Raw genomic sequence first — 19,617 nt, 5'->3', positions numbered from 1 at the left:
TTCAAAACTGATAAAATCTACTTTGTCTGAAAAGGAATTTATGTACTCTGGGGACATCTAGTGGCCAAGCCTGCTACAGCAAGTGAATATTATTGCCAAACAAACTTGTTATATTTTGGAACTGACCTTGGCATTAAGATATAAAACCTGAAACAGCTGGAGATGAATTTAGCCTAGACCTGTAGAGGTGGACACTTACTGACTTTTGTTTGAAAATTAGCCTCCACTAGGGACTATCTATAATTACTACAAAATGGACACTGATCAGCCACAAACCTCACTTGATTATAAGCTTATACTCGAAACAATCTATAAAGTCACAGAGATGTCTATCTCCAGACTAAAAACTTTAGGTGCCAACTCTAATTCACAAACTGAAACCCGGACTCCAACCAAAGAATTTACAATTCAGAATATAACAAAATTGGAAGCAACTACTATTGAGACAGAGGAATATAAGCAACAACAACAAGGTACTGAAAAAACTAATATCCAAAATTTGACTCCATTCAAGGAACCTACAATTTTAAAAGTACAAGGATCTATTAAGACAGACAATCTTAAAGACCAACAACAAACTATGGAAAAGCTTAATACTCAACTTTTAACCTTTTCTAAAGAGCCTACAATTCCAGAAGTATACTACGCACAAGATAGCAATCCCAACATAGAGAACGCCGAAGACTAACAAAGACAGCCTGTGGAAACCCTGGACAGTCAACTACTAACTATAAAACTGGATAAGATTCTCTACTCAAAACAGACGAACTCAGATGGAAGAAGAATCCAGACCGAATTGCAGACAGAGATATTAGAGCAAATAAAAAGAGTGGAGTCAACAGAGAAACAATACAGTATAATGACTATAAATGGTTTAACCTTTGTGCATTACTGATGGTTGGATGGCTTCCTCCATGCAAATAATATGCATTAGAGCGAAGGAAGACCTACTTGGCAATCTAAAGGCTTTGGTCTGGAAACCTGATTGGCAAAAAAAAGAAACCTAGAGTTAGATTTAAAAAATGAGTGTCTAGAGAATCATTATAGGCCATTTTGTTAGTAATCAGTGACCCATTAGGATCTGAAATAGAAAATGTTTACGAGATAGAATTAGAAAGTGTTTAAGTACTTATTAGGCTTCAAACATTATAATCTGCAAATTTGGCTTGTGGATCCTATGTCTGATGTTAAAATTTTGGTTATGTATAAGTAGATGTAGATTGATAAATATAGGTTGTCCTATTGGTAACTTGTGATGTATTAGGATATGAAATAGACAATGTTTATTAGGTAGAGTCTAGCCACTTAACTATTCTGTGTATGTTAGACGTTACAATCTTTGATGTAATAAAATAAGGGAAATTTGGGTTGTGAATACTATTTGGGATGTTAAGGTTAAATTTGAATACTATAATTAATATCAAAATTAAATAAAATTTAATAACAGGACATGGACATATTTCACTGAAATTGGACTGATAGTTTTTTTCTTTAACTGACCATGCTATTCGTAGAAATTTATTAGTTTAAACACGTTGCACTGAATGTTAAGGGAAATAGAGAAGGATGTTATGATAATGTAACCCGAACTATATATTGAAAACTCTGTTATTCAATTGATCATTACCCAGGTACCATGATGCTTCTAAATATATAGTCTTTAAATTGGAAAACCAATAAAACTTGTTTTAAAAAAAAGAAAGAAAGGCTGAGCACCAAAGAATTGAGGACTTTGAACTATGGTGCTGGAGAAGACTCCTGTGAGTCCCTTGGACTGCAAGGCAATCAAACTGGTCAGTCCTAAAGGAGATCAACCCTGACTGCTCTTTAGAAGGCCAGATCCTGAAGTTGAAACTCAAATAATTTGGCCACCTAATGAGAAGGAAGGACTCCCTGGAGAAGAGCCTAATGCTGGGAAAGATTGAGGGGAATAGAAGAATGGGACAACAGAGAATGAGGTGGCTGGATGGAGTCACTTAAGCAATAGGTGTGAGCTTAAATGGACTCCAGAAGATGGTAGAGGACAGGAAGGCCTGGAGGAATGTTGTCCATGGGGTCGCGATGGGTCTGACACAACTTCGCAACTAACAACAACAACAACTCACCTAATCTGTACTTGTACCTTTGGTTTTTCCTGCCTAGGTGTAAAACCTTGCTTTTCTTCACATTAAATTTCATGTTGTTGGATGGGGCTCATTGTTCAAGTCTGTCAAGATCTTTTTGGATCCTGAGACTAAATTAGTAGACTAGCGAAATGCTATGGATATAGTATACTTAGACTTCAGCAAGGCATTGAACAAAGTACATCACAACCTACTTCTTGGTAAACTAGAAAAATGTGGGATAGACAGTATCACCACCAGATGGATTTGTAACTGGCTGACAAACCATACCCAATGAATAGTCCTTAATAGTACTACATCTACATGGAAGGAAGGAAGCAGTGGGGTACCACAAAGTTCTGTCTTAGACCCAGTACTCTTCAATATCTTCATAAATGATTTAGATGAGGGAATAGAAGGGGAACTGATCAAATCTGCAGATGATATTAAGCTGGCAGGAATAGCCAACACCCCAGAAGACAAGCTCAGGATCCAAAAAGATCTTGACAGACTTGAACAATGGGCCCTATCCAACAACATCAAGCCATGCAGTTGCCAATTCATGTGTCACACTGGCTACGTTTGTTCCTATCTAAGAGTAGCTGTTGCATTTGTATTTCTTTGTAGCTCTTGTATCATTAAAAAGTGTCCTTTATTGCTGCAGCCATTTGTGCCTTGTGACTATAATTATTTTTTTTTAAATATCCCAGGCTATGTAGCTGCCACTCCCATGCAATTCTCTCCAGGATAACCAAATTACCAATTTCCCAGAAAGGAAAACATTTTACTTACTGGATCTTCATTTTAACATGTCTCAGAATCTTACTTATAGGGATTACTTTCCCCAGTTCAGGTATAAAAGAAAAGCTGGGTGTCAGCAGAGATGGATATCAACTCTCCTGACTTAGGCAAAGAAATCCCAAACCTCCAGACAATTAGTTGGATATTGTGTTATCACTGCACACACTGCAAATGTCACAAATTTATTTATTTATTTATTCAATTTCTATAGCTGCCCATCTCAGTCAAAGACTCTGGGTAGCTTACAGTTATGTTATTTGTGTCATTTGCATGACCCTCCTCTATGGATTTCCATAAATTAAGCTCCTAGCTCAAAATAGACATAATAGTGTATGTCAACATCTATGGTTAATTGAAGATATATTGTCAAACTGTGGAAAGTGAACGAGATCTTTAGTACAGTGTTAGGTATATTTAACTAGTAAGCATATGTGTGTGGGGGGAGGGGGATATCTGAGTGTGCACTTTTTAATAGCAGCAGAAATTACGTGATCACACAAGGAATGGCTGCCACTAAATGTTTCTTTATATAGCTTTACAGCTTGGATTTTCAACGGGATAAGTGTTGCAAGTCTCCTGTATTTAAAGATTAAGAAACCAGAACTCCCAAGATCTTACAAGGTTAGTACTGTATAAAAAATACTAAAATCCTCTTTTTCCCCCCATTATGACACAGGTCATAATGGTCCTAATCTGAATGTCCAAACCTGAATTTACTTCCTCCCCACCCACCCCCGCCAAAAAAACTTGGCATCCTCTAGATATGTAGGATTACAAAGGCTCTATAACTTCCACAAACTTGTTGTAGGAGTTGTAGTTCTACAGATCTGAATGCCAAACTGGGGAAGGCTACTATATCTTCTGGCTGTCCATAATTTCCTGGCTACCCTGTTCTGTATCCTAGGAACAGCACAGTTAACCAATGCCTTTTTCAGTCTTCCTTGTCTTGTCACATGAGCCAGTTGTTCCAAATGCTTCAGCCTGAGAATGTTGAGAAACTATTGGAAGAGCGATAACCTCTCATCTGTTTGCTTGATCTTTGCCCCATGGCATTCTAGAAGAAAAGACTAATCATATGACTTAAAAGCCATGATGCATCAACCTTAGATATGATTAAACAGGTCTTGTGAAAGAGGATCGTCTTTACGGGGAGAAGATGGTGTTTAAGGAAATTTAGATCAGGACCGAAGCAGGGGGAAAGACAAATTTAGCCCCCTTCTCATTGAATAACTGTGAACTATCCTATGGGGTGAAATACATACTGTAAGTATTACATGGATTAATGACAGTGGGAGTCATTCATCACTTTGAATTTATAGATGGTCCTCATTTAGTGCCCATATTTGGGCTAGGAACTTAGTTTTGAAGCGTAGCAGTCCCTAAGTGAAACTGTGCTTGTGATCTTACTTCAGCTTTCCTTTGCTTTATTTATATTTATTTATTTATATTTAAATTTATATACCGCCCTATTCCCGTAGGACTCAGGACGGTTTACAGGGAAAATTAAAAGTTAAAATACATCATATACAATTAAAAACGATTAAAAGTAAGATTAAATTAATCCCCGAACTTAACTAAAACCCCATTAATTAAAAATTAAAACCCCTCAGTCTGGGCCAGACAACTCAAAAAACTAAGTTTTCAAGTCCCTATGAAATGAGCGAAGGTCGGGGGCGGTCCTAAACTCTGTGGGAAGCTGGTTCCAAAGGGCCGGCGCGCCCACAGAGAACGCCCTTCCCCTGGGGATAACCCGCCGGCATTCCCTAACCGGCGGTACCCTAAGAAGGCCCTCCCTGTGGGAGCGCACAGGACGATGGGAAGTTGATGCCGGCAGCAGGTGTTCCCTTAGATAATCTGGACCCAAGCCATTTAGAGCTTTATAGGTCATTACCAGCACCTTGAATCTCACCCGGAGGGCAACCGGAAGCCAATGCAGCTCACGGAGAAGAGGTGTTGCATGGGAGTATCAGGAAACTCCCATAACAACTCGCGCAGCTGCATTCTGCACCAGCTGAAGCCTCCGAGTGGTCCTCAAGGGCAGCCCCATGTAGAGAGCATTGCAGTAGTCTAACCGGAATGTCACAGGCGCATGGGTGACTATGCGTAGGACATCTTGGTCCAGATAGGGGCGCAACTGGCGCACCAGACGAAGCTGGGCAAAAGCCCCCCTGGTCACGGCTCCTATATGATCTTCAAAATTGAGCCGTGAATCCAAGAGGACGCCCAAGTTGCGAGCCCTATCGACGGCGGGTAACACCTCACCCCCCATCATTAGTGGTAGAACAACCTGGTTTATCCGAGATGCTGATATGCACAGCCACTCAGTCTTTGCAGGATTGAGTCGAAGCCTGTTTCTCCCCATCCAAACCAGGACCGCTTCCAGGCAACGGGACATCACGTCGAGTGCATCACTGGGTTGGTTCGGGGTGGAAAGAAAAAGTTGGGTATCATCAGCGTACTGATGATACCCCACCCCGAAACCACGAATGAGCTCACCCAGCGGTTTCATGTAGATGTTGAACAGGAGGGGAGAGAGGACTGACCGCTGAGGGACTCCGCAAACGAGAGACCTCGGGGCGGACCTCTGCCCACCCGTCAACACCGACTGTGAGTGGCCCAGGAGGTAGGAGAACCACCGTAAAACGGTGCCTCCCACTCCCAACCCACTGAGACGCCGCAGTAGGATACCATGGTCGATGGTATCGAAAGCCGCTGAGAGATCTAAAAGGACAAGGACAGAGGAACATCCCCTGTCCCGAGCCCACCAGAGATCATTCACCAGTGCGACCAATGCCGTCTCCGTGCTGTACCCGGGCCTGAAACCCGATTGGTATGGGTCCAGATAATCAGTTTCCTTCAGGAACAGAGGAAGCTGATGCGCCACCACACTCTCAACAACCTTCGCCAAAAAGCAAAGGTTGGAGACCGGACGATAGTTATTTAAAACAGCCGGGTCCAGGGCAGGCTTCTTTACTGATCTGCAAAGGTCTAAATGTGAGAATTGGTCACAAAGTTACTTTTTCATCATTGTCATAACTGGATGATCGTTAAACAAGGCAGTCACTAAACAAGAGCTATCTTGCTACTTCTTTAAAATCATCATTAACAGTTAGTTTCTTTGCATGTTTGCAATATGACCCAATGCTGATATTCTTATTTAAAATTTATCTGAAGGGACTTCCTGTTTCGTATCATCAAAATACTGCTCTAATTGAGCTATTTTGGATAGCAAGAGGACAGTTTTTAAGAACCTAGGGATAGCATCTAGCACCAGGGGTAGGCAACCTTGGCTCTTTTAAGACTCATGGACTTCAATTCCCACAATTCCTGAGCCAGCCAGTCCACGAGTCATAAAAGAGCCAAGGTTGCTTACCTCTGGGGTAGAGATTGGAAGGAGGGTGGGAAGGCAAGTGGTGAGAGTTGAAGCATCTCTGCAGTCATAAATGTGGGCAGGTTGCCAAATGCTCAGGAATTCTGGGAGTTGACGTCCACGAGTCATAAAAGAGCCAAGGTTGCCTACTCCTGATCCAGGAAATGTGATGCTTGCTATTTTTGTTCATCTTAGCATTCCAATATATCTGAAAAAGTTGTTTAAAATGCCTATTTAACTTTGTTAATTTTCCCCCATTCAATTCTCTATAGGATCATTGAAAAATAAAATGGAATACATGCTGTTTTATTCTGCATAAATCCATAGATCCCATAAAATATAAGAAACTGAAATGTAAGACATTTCAGTTTTGTAATAGGGTATATCAGGGACGCGGTGGCTCAGTGGGTTAGGACACTGAGCTTGTCGATCAGAAGGTCGGCAGTTTGGCGGGTTGAATCCCGAGCGAAGCGTAACAGAGTGAGCGCCTGTTACTCGTCCCAGCTTCTGCCAACCTAGCAGTTCGGAAGCACGTCAAAATGCAAGTAGAAAAATAGGGACCACTACGGTGGGAAGGTAACAGCGTTCCGTGCGCCTTTGGCGTCTAGTCATGCCGGCCACGTGACCACGGAGACGTCCTCGGACAAGCGCTGGCTCTTCGGCTTTGAAACGGAGATGAGCACCGGCCCCTAGAGTTGGAAACGACTAGCATGCATGTGCGGGGGAACCTTTACCTTTACCTTTTATATCAGGCTATATAAATAACAACTGGGAGTAAAAAAAATAAATGACAATTTATAGTAGGCAAGCTGGTGCCATCCAATGTTTCAGTTCTCAGCATCAGCCACTGGCAGAAAACTGTAGGTTTTACAGCCAGTACTATTTGGAAAAACTGTACTTTCACCTTCTGGGGAAAACCACTAGTATAAGAACCTTTGGAAACGACTGGCACGCATGTGCAGGGGAACCTTTACCTTTACCTTCTTTTAGCTGTTTTCTTGGCAAAAATCAGTGCTCTGGCATTGATCTTTTTGACTTCTTTTTAATTGTTTCTCCTGCTCTTGAAGCTGGAGGAGCAAGATAAAGAGATCAGAATGTTTGTTTGTTTGTTTGTTTGTTTGTTTGTTTTTTAAAAAAACCTCTTGGTTTAAAACTTTACTTCACTCAAATTGTGTGGTCACGTCATACTTTTCCTATTTCTATCTCCTTTGTTAAAAATATCATGTAGCTGAAATAGCACCATTCATATGCGAAAAGGATACTTTAGCAGGCTTGGGGACTTTCCAAAGTTCACAGGAGTGCCAGAAGATGTAAAAGAGAAGAATAAGAATGGTGGGAGGGGCAGAACATCCAAAATTAGTTCATGGAAGATCGAGTTTGTTCAGTGGCCGAGCCATGTAGGCTGATTATTGGAGAACATCTGGAAAATTTAAGGAGCATCCTTCACAAAAATCATGACTAGTTGGTTGATGAGATATCTGGGTAACATGACTTTTGATATCAGGTACTTTGTCAGATGCCAGTTGGAAAACTTTCCCAAACAAATTATACAGTGGCCATAAACATGTTTCCTCTTATTCCAGGTACCAATCATCATACCAATCATTTTTCTGATGATATCCATCTACCTGGTAATGACACCCATCATTGACCGGCCACAGCTTGAGTTCTTCTATGTTATACTCTTCATCCTCAGCGGTATCATATTTTACTTCCCCTTGGTTCATTACAAGTATTGCCCTGCCTGCCTACGAAAATTAACTATTTATATGCAGATTTTAATGGAAGTTGCAGCATCTGAAAAGGACATGAAGTGAATTCATATTCATAAAGTTGCTTTGGCAAATGTTCTAATTATCTATATAGTTCTGATCTGTACAGAGATGAGGGTACAGCTTTTCCTGATCATGTTTCAGAAACATTTTGAAAATGGATCACAATTGTTCCCACCTCTGTCTAATTGGGGGTAGGGGGAGAAAGAGAGGAAGCTGCCAGAATGCCCTTTTTATATTTATTGTCTGATTTGCTTTTTAAATTTCTTTCTCAATTTTTTTATACATACACATTTTTTTCTTTTTTGATTTTGTTGCTTGAATATCTTACTTTAACTAATAAAAAAGAAGAGGTTTAAAAAAAACAAAAGATTTTTAGATTGCTTCCTTTTCAACAAAAAATAATATTTCAGAAATGACCATATTGCATTTATGTTGTTGGAGATGCAGTGAAATTATCACTTTATTTAAACATTCTGCCTTGTTCCATTTTGGTAAGAACTGATTACGTATATTAACTCAGCTTGAGGCTTATCTCAGTCATGGGAATTGACTTTGGACAGAGAAAATAAACACAAAATCACTTATTGTTCAGCATTGGAACACAAATATATATGAGTTCAACTTTTTAGCAGTTTGCAACATTAATCAATATAGCTAGAGCATGGATGACTGTAATGAATCATAGTTTCAATTTATTAATATATGTATGTCCACAAATACGCATTTTGTAATTTTTTTGCTTCCTTTTTTAAAAGTTTTTTTTCTTTTACAATTTTGTGTATTTTTGTCTTTTTTTGTATTTAGCTAATAAATAGTAAATTTAAAAATTTAAAAAACACTGTTGTTCTTGCCTCCATCTTCCTCCATCAGAGAACTATGGATGAATTAGTTGGTGATTCTTTCAAACACAATAATAAGCCTTGCCCGTTTCCATCCAGCTTTTGATTCTTTTTGCCCTGGTTTCCTTAGCAACTTCAAAACAATGAGATTGGTACCTTGTGATGAGGGGCTTTAAAAACTTCCCTCTACTATTTTAAAAAAGTAGGACGAAATAGCTGTCTGGTCCTTTGATCTTGCCAAGGAGTGCAGGAAATAGGAGATAGGTAAGTCAGGCTAGAAAACAATGACATGTAGGTCAGCGTTCATTTTTAATTGTAAATCTATAGTAAGAGAATCTTGCAAGTCTGAATGTGCTTTCCCTCTCCCTCACTTTATCTTTGTATGAACTAGGGAAGGGATGGACTGAGATGCTTACTCACAATACTTTCTTGGCCTTGGCTCAGACCCCCCCCCCCACTATCTGGAGCTGTGGTGGAGCAGTGGTTAGAATGCAGTATCGCAGGCTAATTCATTGCTCATTGCCAGGAGTTTGATCCTGATTGGCTCAAGGTTGACTCAGCTTTCCATCCTTCCGAGGTCAATAAAATGAGGACCCAATTTGTTGGGGTAATGTGCTGACTCTGTAAATCACTTAGTGAGGGCTGTAAAGCACTGTGAATGGACTTCCGGAAGCAGCATCCACACAAAGAACTGGTTGTTCACATATTTGAATCCCACCACTGAACAGCGGGTAATTATAAAATTGCAGATCCATTCCTAGTGTAGTTTAATTACTGCCTGTTACACAAACTTAATATGATACAATAAAAAAAGCTTGAGATTTAATTCTTCAGGTAACTGAGTATTTTGAAAGTACTTTTTTCAAACACCTAGAGTGAATGTTATCTGTAAATATGCTACAAATATGACCACTGGCATTCAATAAAGCTCTAACCCAGGAAGAAGTTTATATAGTGCCGGCTCAAATCCAGGATCAGGGGGTGATTTGTAATAAAATGTAATTGTGCTGTATTTTTCTATTAAGGAAGATTAATGTATCACCATAGAAACTGGATTTCTGCAATCTCGTCAAGAGCTTGGAGCATTTCGTACAAAAATAATGAAATATATATTTCATAACTTTTGAAATATTCATATAAAAAAGAGTACATACGAGTCAATTTAAAATAATGCTTTAAATGGATATTAGCAGTAGAGGATTTTGAATCAATTAATGACAGCTTACATGCTAGTCTTTCAGATGGAAGATAGGAAATTTTGAACTGGAAACCAGATATGTTCTAGGACATTATATCCTATTTATATTCCCATTCAGCACCAAATATAACAATCCCAAACAGTCACCTTAACTAGCAAGGGCACAATCCATTTTTTTAAAAAATGGGCTGCTTGTGGATAATAAGCTAAAATATTATTTAGCCAAGTCTCTCAAATTCTCCAGAATCTATCAAGAATGTTTTTTTTTCAACCAATAAAGTCTTGCATCAGGTTCACAGCATATTGATTTATGATGTCTGGAGTTGTTGTTGACCAAAGCCATTGTTGATGGAAACCCTTGTTACTCTATGGTGTCCAAAAATCACAAGAAGTGATTTCAGGCCACATGCCCCATTTTCATGATCCTTCAGAAACTTTCTAGTCTTTCCCAGGTCTCGTGAGAATGGATATGCTGTTGGAGAATGGCAAGAGCCCTGTCCTTTTCAGACTAACAAATCTCAATAAAAGGCATAAGTTCTCATGAACGACAACTCACTTCATGCAATAGAGCAGGGGTGTCAAACTCAATTTCATTGAGGGCCACATCAGCATTGCAGTTGCCCTCAAGGGGCCGGGTGGGTATGGCCAGGGTGGGCGTGGCCTACTGGGTGGGCGTGGCTAGAGTGTGTATGGCCTACTGGGTGGGCGTGGCCAGCTCTACATCGTTGGCATCAAGGGTGCCTATGGGGGCCTGGGCAGGAGTGGGACAGATCTGAGGGTCTCTGGCAGACGGAGGGTCTCTGGGCCAGGGCCAAGGCAGTAGGGGCCGTTCCCTCACTGTTTCCAGGATGGCTTCGTGGGCCGCATGAAACCACTTCGCGGGCCAGATCCGGCCCCTGGGCCTTGTGTTTGACATGTCTGCAATAGAGCAACCAGCCTGATGTAGAATTTAAACTGAAATGTGGAAGGCAAGGAAGTGAACACAAGGTGTTATGCATGTGAGACAGATTATAAGTAGTTTACCTGTTAAAAACGTGCAGTAATGGGTTAAATAGCCATTGTCTTTGTTCAGACTTTTAGAGACAGCCTAAATTGTTTTAATGCACATAGGCTCAGCAATCTCTTGCTCAAGTGTACCAACAAAATTTGTGAAAATCAGCTTCAGATGGGTTGGTTGTCTGCATGTAAACAAGACTGTAAGCCTTTCACTCAAAGAGTCTAAGAAAATGCATTGTCATTGCCAAGTATGGGTTATAGCTAATGGTGTCCTGGAGCTGGCTTGTACTAGCTTGCAAAAGCTAATTGTTAAACATTTGGAAGTTTTATGACCTGGTTGAGAGTAGAAGTGAGCTCCGACATCTAGTGGTGTGGCAGTGCCAATGGAGCCAGAAGAACCAGTTATGAAACATTTACCAGCACACTACAGCAATAAGCTACTGGTTGTGGCTTATTAATAATGCATCAAAATTGGCTTGAACTGTGAGCTACAGATGGCAACCAGTGGAATTCTATTTTCTGCTTCTGTGATGTGTCTTTTAATAAGTCTTGCTTGGGAATTGATCTGACTCTGTTGATTTGTCTATTGGTCTTGAGAAATAAGCAGTTCAGTCTCCTAATTGCCTGGTTTAATCCTATGAGCTGAGTTTCTCTGTCAAGTAGAATCAGAACAAATGTGGTTGTGTGGGTAGTCCTTACTTAAATGCTCAAAGTCACAGCGCCACTAAACAAATGGTATTGATGACCGGTTCTCAAAATGTGGCTGTCCCAGCAGCCCCCGTGGTCACATGATCACAATCTGGGAGCACGGCAACCGGTGCACACTTACAATGGTTGCAGCATCCCATGTTCGTGTGATCACCATTTACAGTATGACCTTCTCTGCCAGCTTTCCACAAGCAAGTCAATGGGTAAGCTGGCAGGAAAAGTTGTAAGTCACTCAGGGAGATCACCAGCACTTCACCCCCACCTGGCAGCAGCCACTCCCAGCTCCACTGTACTTGTGCCCTGCTCCATGAGTCACCCTTGCACCCCATACAGCAACAGCCATTGCCAGCCTGGTCTTGCTTGCTGAAAAGATGTAACGTTCTATCTTTTTAAATGTACTGAAGAAAAACTCACCAGGCAACCTGTAGGCTTGTAATTTCAAAGGTTTTTCAATCTTAAAGAGGCAATAAAGAAAAGTAAATTCCAAATGATTAGAAAGATCAGGTTTGGCCAACCCTTGAATCCATAAAATGCTGCATTTATGGCTCATGGCACGATGGAGCCTGCGACTCTCAGCTGATTCTGTCTGCTATTCCTTCTCCCAATAGCGTGAGAATGAGGTCTTCTGAACCACCACAAGGACAGGGCTCTTGCCATTCTCCAACAGCATATCCATTCTCACGAAACCTGGGAAAGACTAGAAGGTTTCTGAAGGATCGTGAGAACGGGGCATGTGGCCTGAAAAGGCATGGGGTACATGGCTTGGAGAACCCATGGGCCCAAGGCAGCTTGGAGAAGGGCACAAGGCACTGAAGGTCAGCAGGGAGCAGCAGAGCCTGTGGCAGGGTGCTGATGTGGCTGTGTGGAGCATGGATGGCATTTCTTAGTGGCAGCAGTGGCATTGGGGCTGAAGTAGAGGCCTTGGGATGGGGCAGCTGGCTGAGAGTGCTGAAGGCCCTGGGCTTCTCTTTCAATCCCAGCCCTGGATGCTGCCCAGAAAGCCTAAGCCATTCTACCCATCCAGCAGCATTTAGGACTGAAAGGATGTTGCATTTCCCCCTTCTGTCTCCCCCTGGTTTGACCATTGAGTGCTGCTGTGCAGGGTGGTCTAAAAGGGATAGATTGGGGGGAGATAATAGGTGGGGGGGGGGAGTTGAGGCACCCCTGCAGTTTTAAGGGCTACTGGGCTTGGTGGAATTGATGAGGCTTTCTGGGTCACTGCAGCTTTGTGCTTTGCTGCTACGCACTAGACCACAAGTCTGCAACCCGCAGCTCTGGAGCCGCATGCGGCTCTTTCAGCCGTCTCCTGCGGCTCCCAGTCCTCTGCCATGTGCAGTCCAAAAAAAAAAAAAAGTGGGACTAAAAAAGTTCAACCAATCAATTCAAATATGCAGGGTAGGTGCATATCTCGCCTTGGCTCCACTCTTCAGTCAAACCCTATTCTGTGCATGCGCGCATGTGCACACATTTTTTGCGGCTCCCAGTTTTTCCTTTTGTGAGGGAACCGGTTCCGAGTGGCTCTTTCACTGTTTCAGGTTGCTGACCCCTGGTCTAGATCACAGGTCTGCAACCCGTGGCTCCGGAGCCGCATGCAGCTCTTTCAGTGGTCTCCTGCGGCTCCCAGTCCTCTGCCATGTGCAGTCCAAAAAAAAAAGTGGGACTAAAAAAGTTCAACCAATCAATTCAAATATGCAGGGTAGGTGCATATCTCGCCTTGGCTCCACTCTTCAGTCAAACCCTGTTCTGCGCATGTGTGCATGTACGTGCATGCGCACACATTTTTTGCGGCTCCCAGTTTTTCCTTTTGTGAGGGAACCGGTTCCGAGTGGCTCTTTCACTGTTTCAGGTTGCTGACCCCTGACCTAGACAACACTGAGCCAGCTGAGGATTCCAGAGGAGGCTGTGGCTTTACATCACACTGCAACACCTCCCCAACTCGCATGTGGCTTGTGCTGGGACTTCCAGGGCCTCACCTACATCCCCTCCCCCCCTTCTTACTTGGAAGTCCCTGTGCTTAACAACCTGCGATTCTCAATTAACGACAGAAGTTGGGAGTGCCAAGATTGTGGTTGCTAAATGATGCAGCACGTGAGGTCTCGCTTTATGACTGTGATGCTTGGCTTCTGATCCCAGCTGTGTTTGTAAGTCGAAACTCCAAGCTATAAATTAAGGGGAAACTGATGTAAAATGTTTTACAAGTCTATCAATCATTAGCAAGATAGACAAATAACAATGTAACAATGAAGGTTGGAAATCCCACAATAAAGAAGGAGCATTTTGCCCCATGTGGAGGTTATATAAAAACAACCCTCAAATATATTGCCAAGAAATATATTCAAATATTCAGAAACTCCTAAAAATCAAAGTAAAAATTGGGATCTTTCCAATTAATTTCAGAGACTTTCTTTAAATCAGTGCCTGATTTAAGTGTGTGCTTTGCTAACCACAAAGATTCTGTTTAGATCTAATTCCAGAAAACATAAATTAAAAAATACCACAGTTTTGTGAGATACATGTGGATAGGTGCAAGAACTTTGGTCCAACACCAGAATAGAGGAACTTGGCCAATGTTATCAGTTGCCCAGATTTCCCCAGAGCAAAACTGGAGAAAATGCAGCAATGGCAAAACTGACAATATATAAGCACAATACAAATTTAACCAAATTTAAGTAAGAATGGCTCCCAAATATACTACACTTTACATAGAATGACAAATTTAGACATTTGGAAATGGTTTTTAGGGAAAAAAGTTATGAGACCAATCAATAATAACAATAGAGGAAAGAATTTAAATAGATACTAGCAATAATCTTTAATGTTTAATGTAAACTATAAATATCCCAGTTGTGTCTGAAATAAACAGAAACAGAGAGTGTATTACTAGAAAGCATTCCTATAATGCTTTTATTTATGTTTTATTTATGTCTAGTGGTTGTTCCTTTTTGGGGTATTCAACTGTTAGCAGCCAACGTTTTTAATTTGAATTTTATTATTGTGAAAATAACAATATCTTTGACATTTTTTTAAAAAAAGAAAGAAAAATTAAAAAAATGATGGAATGTACATTGTAATTGTAAACAAACCCTGGCCATTCATACCAGCATCTTGATGCTGGATTGAGGCAAGTGCAGAAGTTATGGGGTTTGTGTAATGACGCCATGAGCATGTTTTGATAATTGCCTCATCATGGCATCTATGTGGTCCTCAGGGCTTTCTGTTTTTAACAACCTTTTAACACTAAACAGGATGCCACCAACTAATCCAGAATTATTTATTTATAACTTGATTTGTTTTATGGACCTGTGCCATAACAACAAACTTCCTGATCAAAAAGGTTCTTCGGTAGACGTCTCTGAGTACTGAGGGGGTAGAGGTGAGAGGATTTTTTTAAAAAAATATTCATCATCATATGTCCCATTTGTACATTTTTGTTTGTTCAAGATTACAGTTCCTCATAGCTCATATCTTTGAACTTGTGATCAGTAATTACATTCAGAATCTGTTCACTATTGTCAGTTTTCTGAACTTTACTACTTGTCTGGCTCCTTGTCTTGTCTCTTGTCGGCACTAAACCCTTCTTACAAAATCAGCAAACTGTTAGTAACCAGCAGGATGACAGAGCTGATTAGTAGTGTGGTGGGAGAAGAGTAGGCCTGAGAAGGTCCTTTGGCTCTGTCTAACTTCTTTCTGGGAGATGGTTCTGAGGTGACTAAAGGCATATTGACAGCTGACTATTGATATGACTAAGAGAGGGGCTGAAGCAGTGAGTAGGCTCCTGAATATGCATGTAAGAGGCTGCTGTGGACCACTTGGTGGATCATACTTTGCCAGTTACAACATCTGGCCACAGATGTAGTATGTTTTAAAAAGTTTAAAAGTGCTATTTGTGCAGCTGTCTGGATAGGCTAATTAGGCCTCTCTAGTTTTTAATAATCTTTACTTCCAGGTGTTGTAACATGCAAGGAAGTGAGCACTCTCTTAATTTCCTTCTTGTTTACTCAGCAAAGTATTAGCTGCAAATTTGCTCAGCTCTATAGCCATACTTCTTACAAGATGTCATGCCTATGAAGTTGGATGGTCCCACTTAGACAATGGCAGCCCACTGGCAGCAGGGTTCCTAGGCTCTCTCAGCCAGATCTGGATTAATCCAATTAAGATATTAGTAAATGTGGAGCACCCTGGAGACACTTGGATAAAGTGAAAGGATAGGCAGAAGCAAAAACAGGTGGCCTCATCTCTCCAACTCCTAATATGTAACTGTTGCCTTTTGTCCTCTTAGGAAATGTAGTTCACAATTTCTAAAACACTGGAGCACCATAGTTGATCACTCTGAATGAGCCTGGATAGGTGGGATGAAGGGGAAGTGTTCCAAGAAAACTGAAGTCCTACCCTGAACAGAAGTTGGACTGGTCTTTCTAAATGATTTCTTTCAACCTTAGGATTTTATGATTAGGAAAATCACAAAAATACATACATTAAACATCAGTATAGACATCTTCACACAGACACTCAGTTCAGTTCCTTTTCCTACTTGGAAGCAAATAATTTCTGTTAAGTTATATTGCCACATAATAACTTTATTTAAAAAAGCACAACAGCACTTCAGAGGATGTTGCATAATTTGGCAAGCACCTGTTATTAAAAAAAATCACCATAATGTGAATTTTCTTTTGTACAATATCATGACATATATGTGAGAAGCTCGGGCATGTATGGTAATAGAAGGCGTTATTTTCTAGGCAAAACATATGTGCCTCCTAAACCATTAGAAAGAAAGGAGAGCAGAGAAAGGAGATAGGTGTGTAGGTGGACAAAGTTGGGGTGTGTTTTGAAAACATTCTAGGACTTTGACCTACCAAGAATGACAAGCAAACAAGGGCTGAGAATCAAACTATGGAGAATGTGGGCTGAAGCCAAAAACACAGTACCATAGCATATGATTAATTTCTGCAGCATATTTTGAAATATCAAACAGATAGAAGAATACATGAATACAAAGAGGAGGTGGCTAAAAAAAAGCCACTATTACATACAGATAAATATGGAATACGGAATTTGGCAGGCCCAACTTGAGTCCCTCAAGTCAATTAAATCTCACTAATATTTAGAAAAAGACTCGCTAATAGCAGCAGGAAAAATTTGGTAACAGGACAACTGTTCCAACAGGTATATATTTTACCTCAGGATACTGTCCAGTCCATAATTCATTTTCAGCTGTGATTTATTTAAAAATCTGCACAAAGTATCAATGTCATATATTCGTGAATAAATGTGTTTTAGATATTTATTCCAAATATGCATCCCTAAGTTACCGTACATCAAAACATGTACATTCTGGGGTTTAAAATATATCTACTGGAAATTTTGGGGGGGGGAGCCCCAAACTGCTCTGGAATATATGGGAAGGGTATTCAGATGCAACGGATCACCATGTCTAACTTCATGTATTGGAATCTGTGGATGACCTTGGCAAAAGAGAAGAAATGCTGCCTAGGAAACAATGAGGCAAGAGAGGCGGGATGATTGTTTCCTAGGTAACCTCTCTAACCCTCATTCCCCAAGGCCATCCACACATTGCATTACAGATCAACACATTTATGATTTGGTGCATCCCAGAATTTGCACATCTATATGTACCTCAATCTGTTTAGGAACTGTTTTTCTATTGGAATTTGCTTATGCTGATGCATGACTATAATAAACCACACTTTCATAAATGTACTTCTGATATTTTTTTAACAAAATATATACCATTGAGAAGTGTGTTCCCCATTCATCCTGATATTATTTTTTATACTCCATGTTTTATTGCTAAGATATTAAAATGCAAAGGAAGTAGATAAAAGCAAGATAAAACCAAAAATCCTAGTATACTTCTTAAAAAAAGAGAAATTACTTTTAGTGATACATTTTTCTCTTTCCTTCTATTTGGCTCCTCAAGTATTAGTCAGAATTTAAATATTTAAATGTTGTATCTAACATTAACAGTTGTTAATTTCTATTTAAGTCCTAAAAACCACATTCCAGACATTTAAATCTGCCTTGCTGCATGATATATTGCATATAAGGGAGCCATTCCTGCTTCAGTTTGGTTAAACTTCTATGTGGACATATACAGTCATCAGTTTTTCCAGTGTCTCCCAGTTTGTTATAAAAGGCACGTTATCTCTTTTCCAGTGTTGTGCTAAGTTGAAAGCAAAAACACACTTAACTCAATCTTATAGATGCAACCATTTATCACGCTATATTTCCTTTTTAAAATACACATTTCAAGAGTTTAGAGCTATTTATCAATAAGAAGTCTGTGGAGAGTGAAGGGGTTTTCCCTTTTGTTTATCAGAAGTACTTGCTAAATTCTAACAAAATAAAGAAGCCAGTAAAGTTCAGGATGTGTGGACTCAATTTTCTCCTTTAGAACACGGCTTTTTAACTAGTGGTACGGGTACCACCTGTGGTACTTTGGCACCTGGCAGGTGGTACGCAACCATCCTAGAAAAGTAGTAGTGGGGGAGGGGAATGAGCTGAACCGGTGGCAGCACCACACAAAGCCTGAGCGAGAGATGGCTGGAGCTGCAGGGCTGTCAGGGCTCAGCAGAAGTGCCAGGATCAGTGCCAGGCTCCAGCTGGAGCTTGGCACTGATCCTGGTGCTTCTGCTGAGCCCAGAAGAAGCGCCAATCAGCTGGAACGTTGCAGCATCTCCAGGGTCTTGTGATTTACATTCAGATGCTGGGCAACTGATTCGTATTTATGACGGTCACAGTGTCCCAGGGTCATGTGAAGTGACCAAAACCTGCTGCAACCACCCAGCAGAGGGGGGAAATAAAAACCAAACACCCCACCCCCACCCCCACTGCCAATCCTCAACAGAAAAGCTCACAACAATGAAAACCTCAGACAGGAGGAATAGCGTTGCCAGGCAGGCGGGCAGGCAGGTGTCTTGCTTGTCTGTGGCTTGGGGGATACTTTTTCAGTGCCATTGTAACTTCAAACAGTCACTAAGTGAACTGTTGTAAGTCAAGGACTACCTGTACTTCATCACTTTTTTCCTCTTTTTTTGGTCACGTTTTTGACACCTTGCTAGACAACTGGTGGTACTCAGATGTTGCCATATCCTAAAAGTAGTACAATGGGTGAAAAGTTGAAAAGCCCTGCTTTAGAAAATGTTTCCAGATAAACTTTAGCAAATATTATTGGATGGATGAACAAAGCATGGCTAACAATTAAAGAGTGGAGAGTTAAAGGCTGTGGATTCTTCCCTTGCTTACAGAATACTCTAAAACCAAGTATATTTTTCCTCTACTTTTCCACTGTTTCTCTACCTTGGTGTCAATTTCTCTCCCAATGCTTTTGAAAGGCAAAGATGTAGAGACCAAGGTTTCATATAGGTGTTACATTTCATAAATTTTATTTTCTGATCCTGATGCTGTCAGATAGCCAGGAAGACAAGCTTATATCCTGTAATTATAGATTTTGCCAGACTATGATACCAATATTAAGATTCCCATGCACATATTTAGAATAAACCTTCCTGGAATCCAGTAGGGCTTACTTTGTAGTAAACACAAACAACCTTGTTATAGGGGCAATTTATTATGTATATCTTCTGGGTTAGTGTCAGTAGGAGGATAAAGGAAGGTTGGGTCTCATTGAAAGAAATGTTGAAGATGGAACATGATCACACAAAGGCAAAATAGCATTCTCCCTGATTTGCTGAGAATGTAATAAGAGGTGGATAAGTGTTTGGGGTGGAGGGTTTTATTTTATTTTTTAGTCCAATTTTCCTTTAGGAGTAGTGAATGGGATCATCTTAAATGAAGAGTCTTAAGT

At 40.7% G+C, this 19,617-nt stretch overlaps 1 protein-coding gene across 1 annotated transcript in view; it reads left to right on the top strand.

The window, feature by feature from the left end:
• The window catches only part of LOC310632582 (b(0,+)-type amino acid transporter 1-like), a gene marked incomplete at both ends in the record, with an annotated part of 28,643 nt that extends 20,553 nt beyond the window's left edge, over positions 1-8,090 (top strand). The window contains 2 exons of the mRNA XM_083349830.1: positions 3,437-3,524; positions 7,857-8,090. Of these exons, the coding sequence (XP_083205956.1) occupies positions 3,437-3,524; positions 7,857-8,090 (322 nt within the window). The remainder of the gene's footprint in view (positions 1-3,436; positions 3,525-7,856) is intronic.
• Positions 8,091-19,617: the final 11,527 nt, after the last annotated feature.

Source organism: Vipera ursinii (assembly GCF_947247035.1).
Source record: "Vipera ursinii genome assembly, chromosome: 1".
Classification (NCBI taxonomy): Eukaryota; Metazoa; Chordata; class Lepidosauria; order Squamata; family Viperidae; genus Vipera; species Vipera ursinii.
Note: the sequence above shows the minus strand (reverse complement) of the source record. Positions and strands in the feature narration are given on the sequence as shown.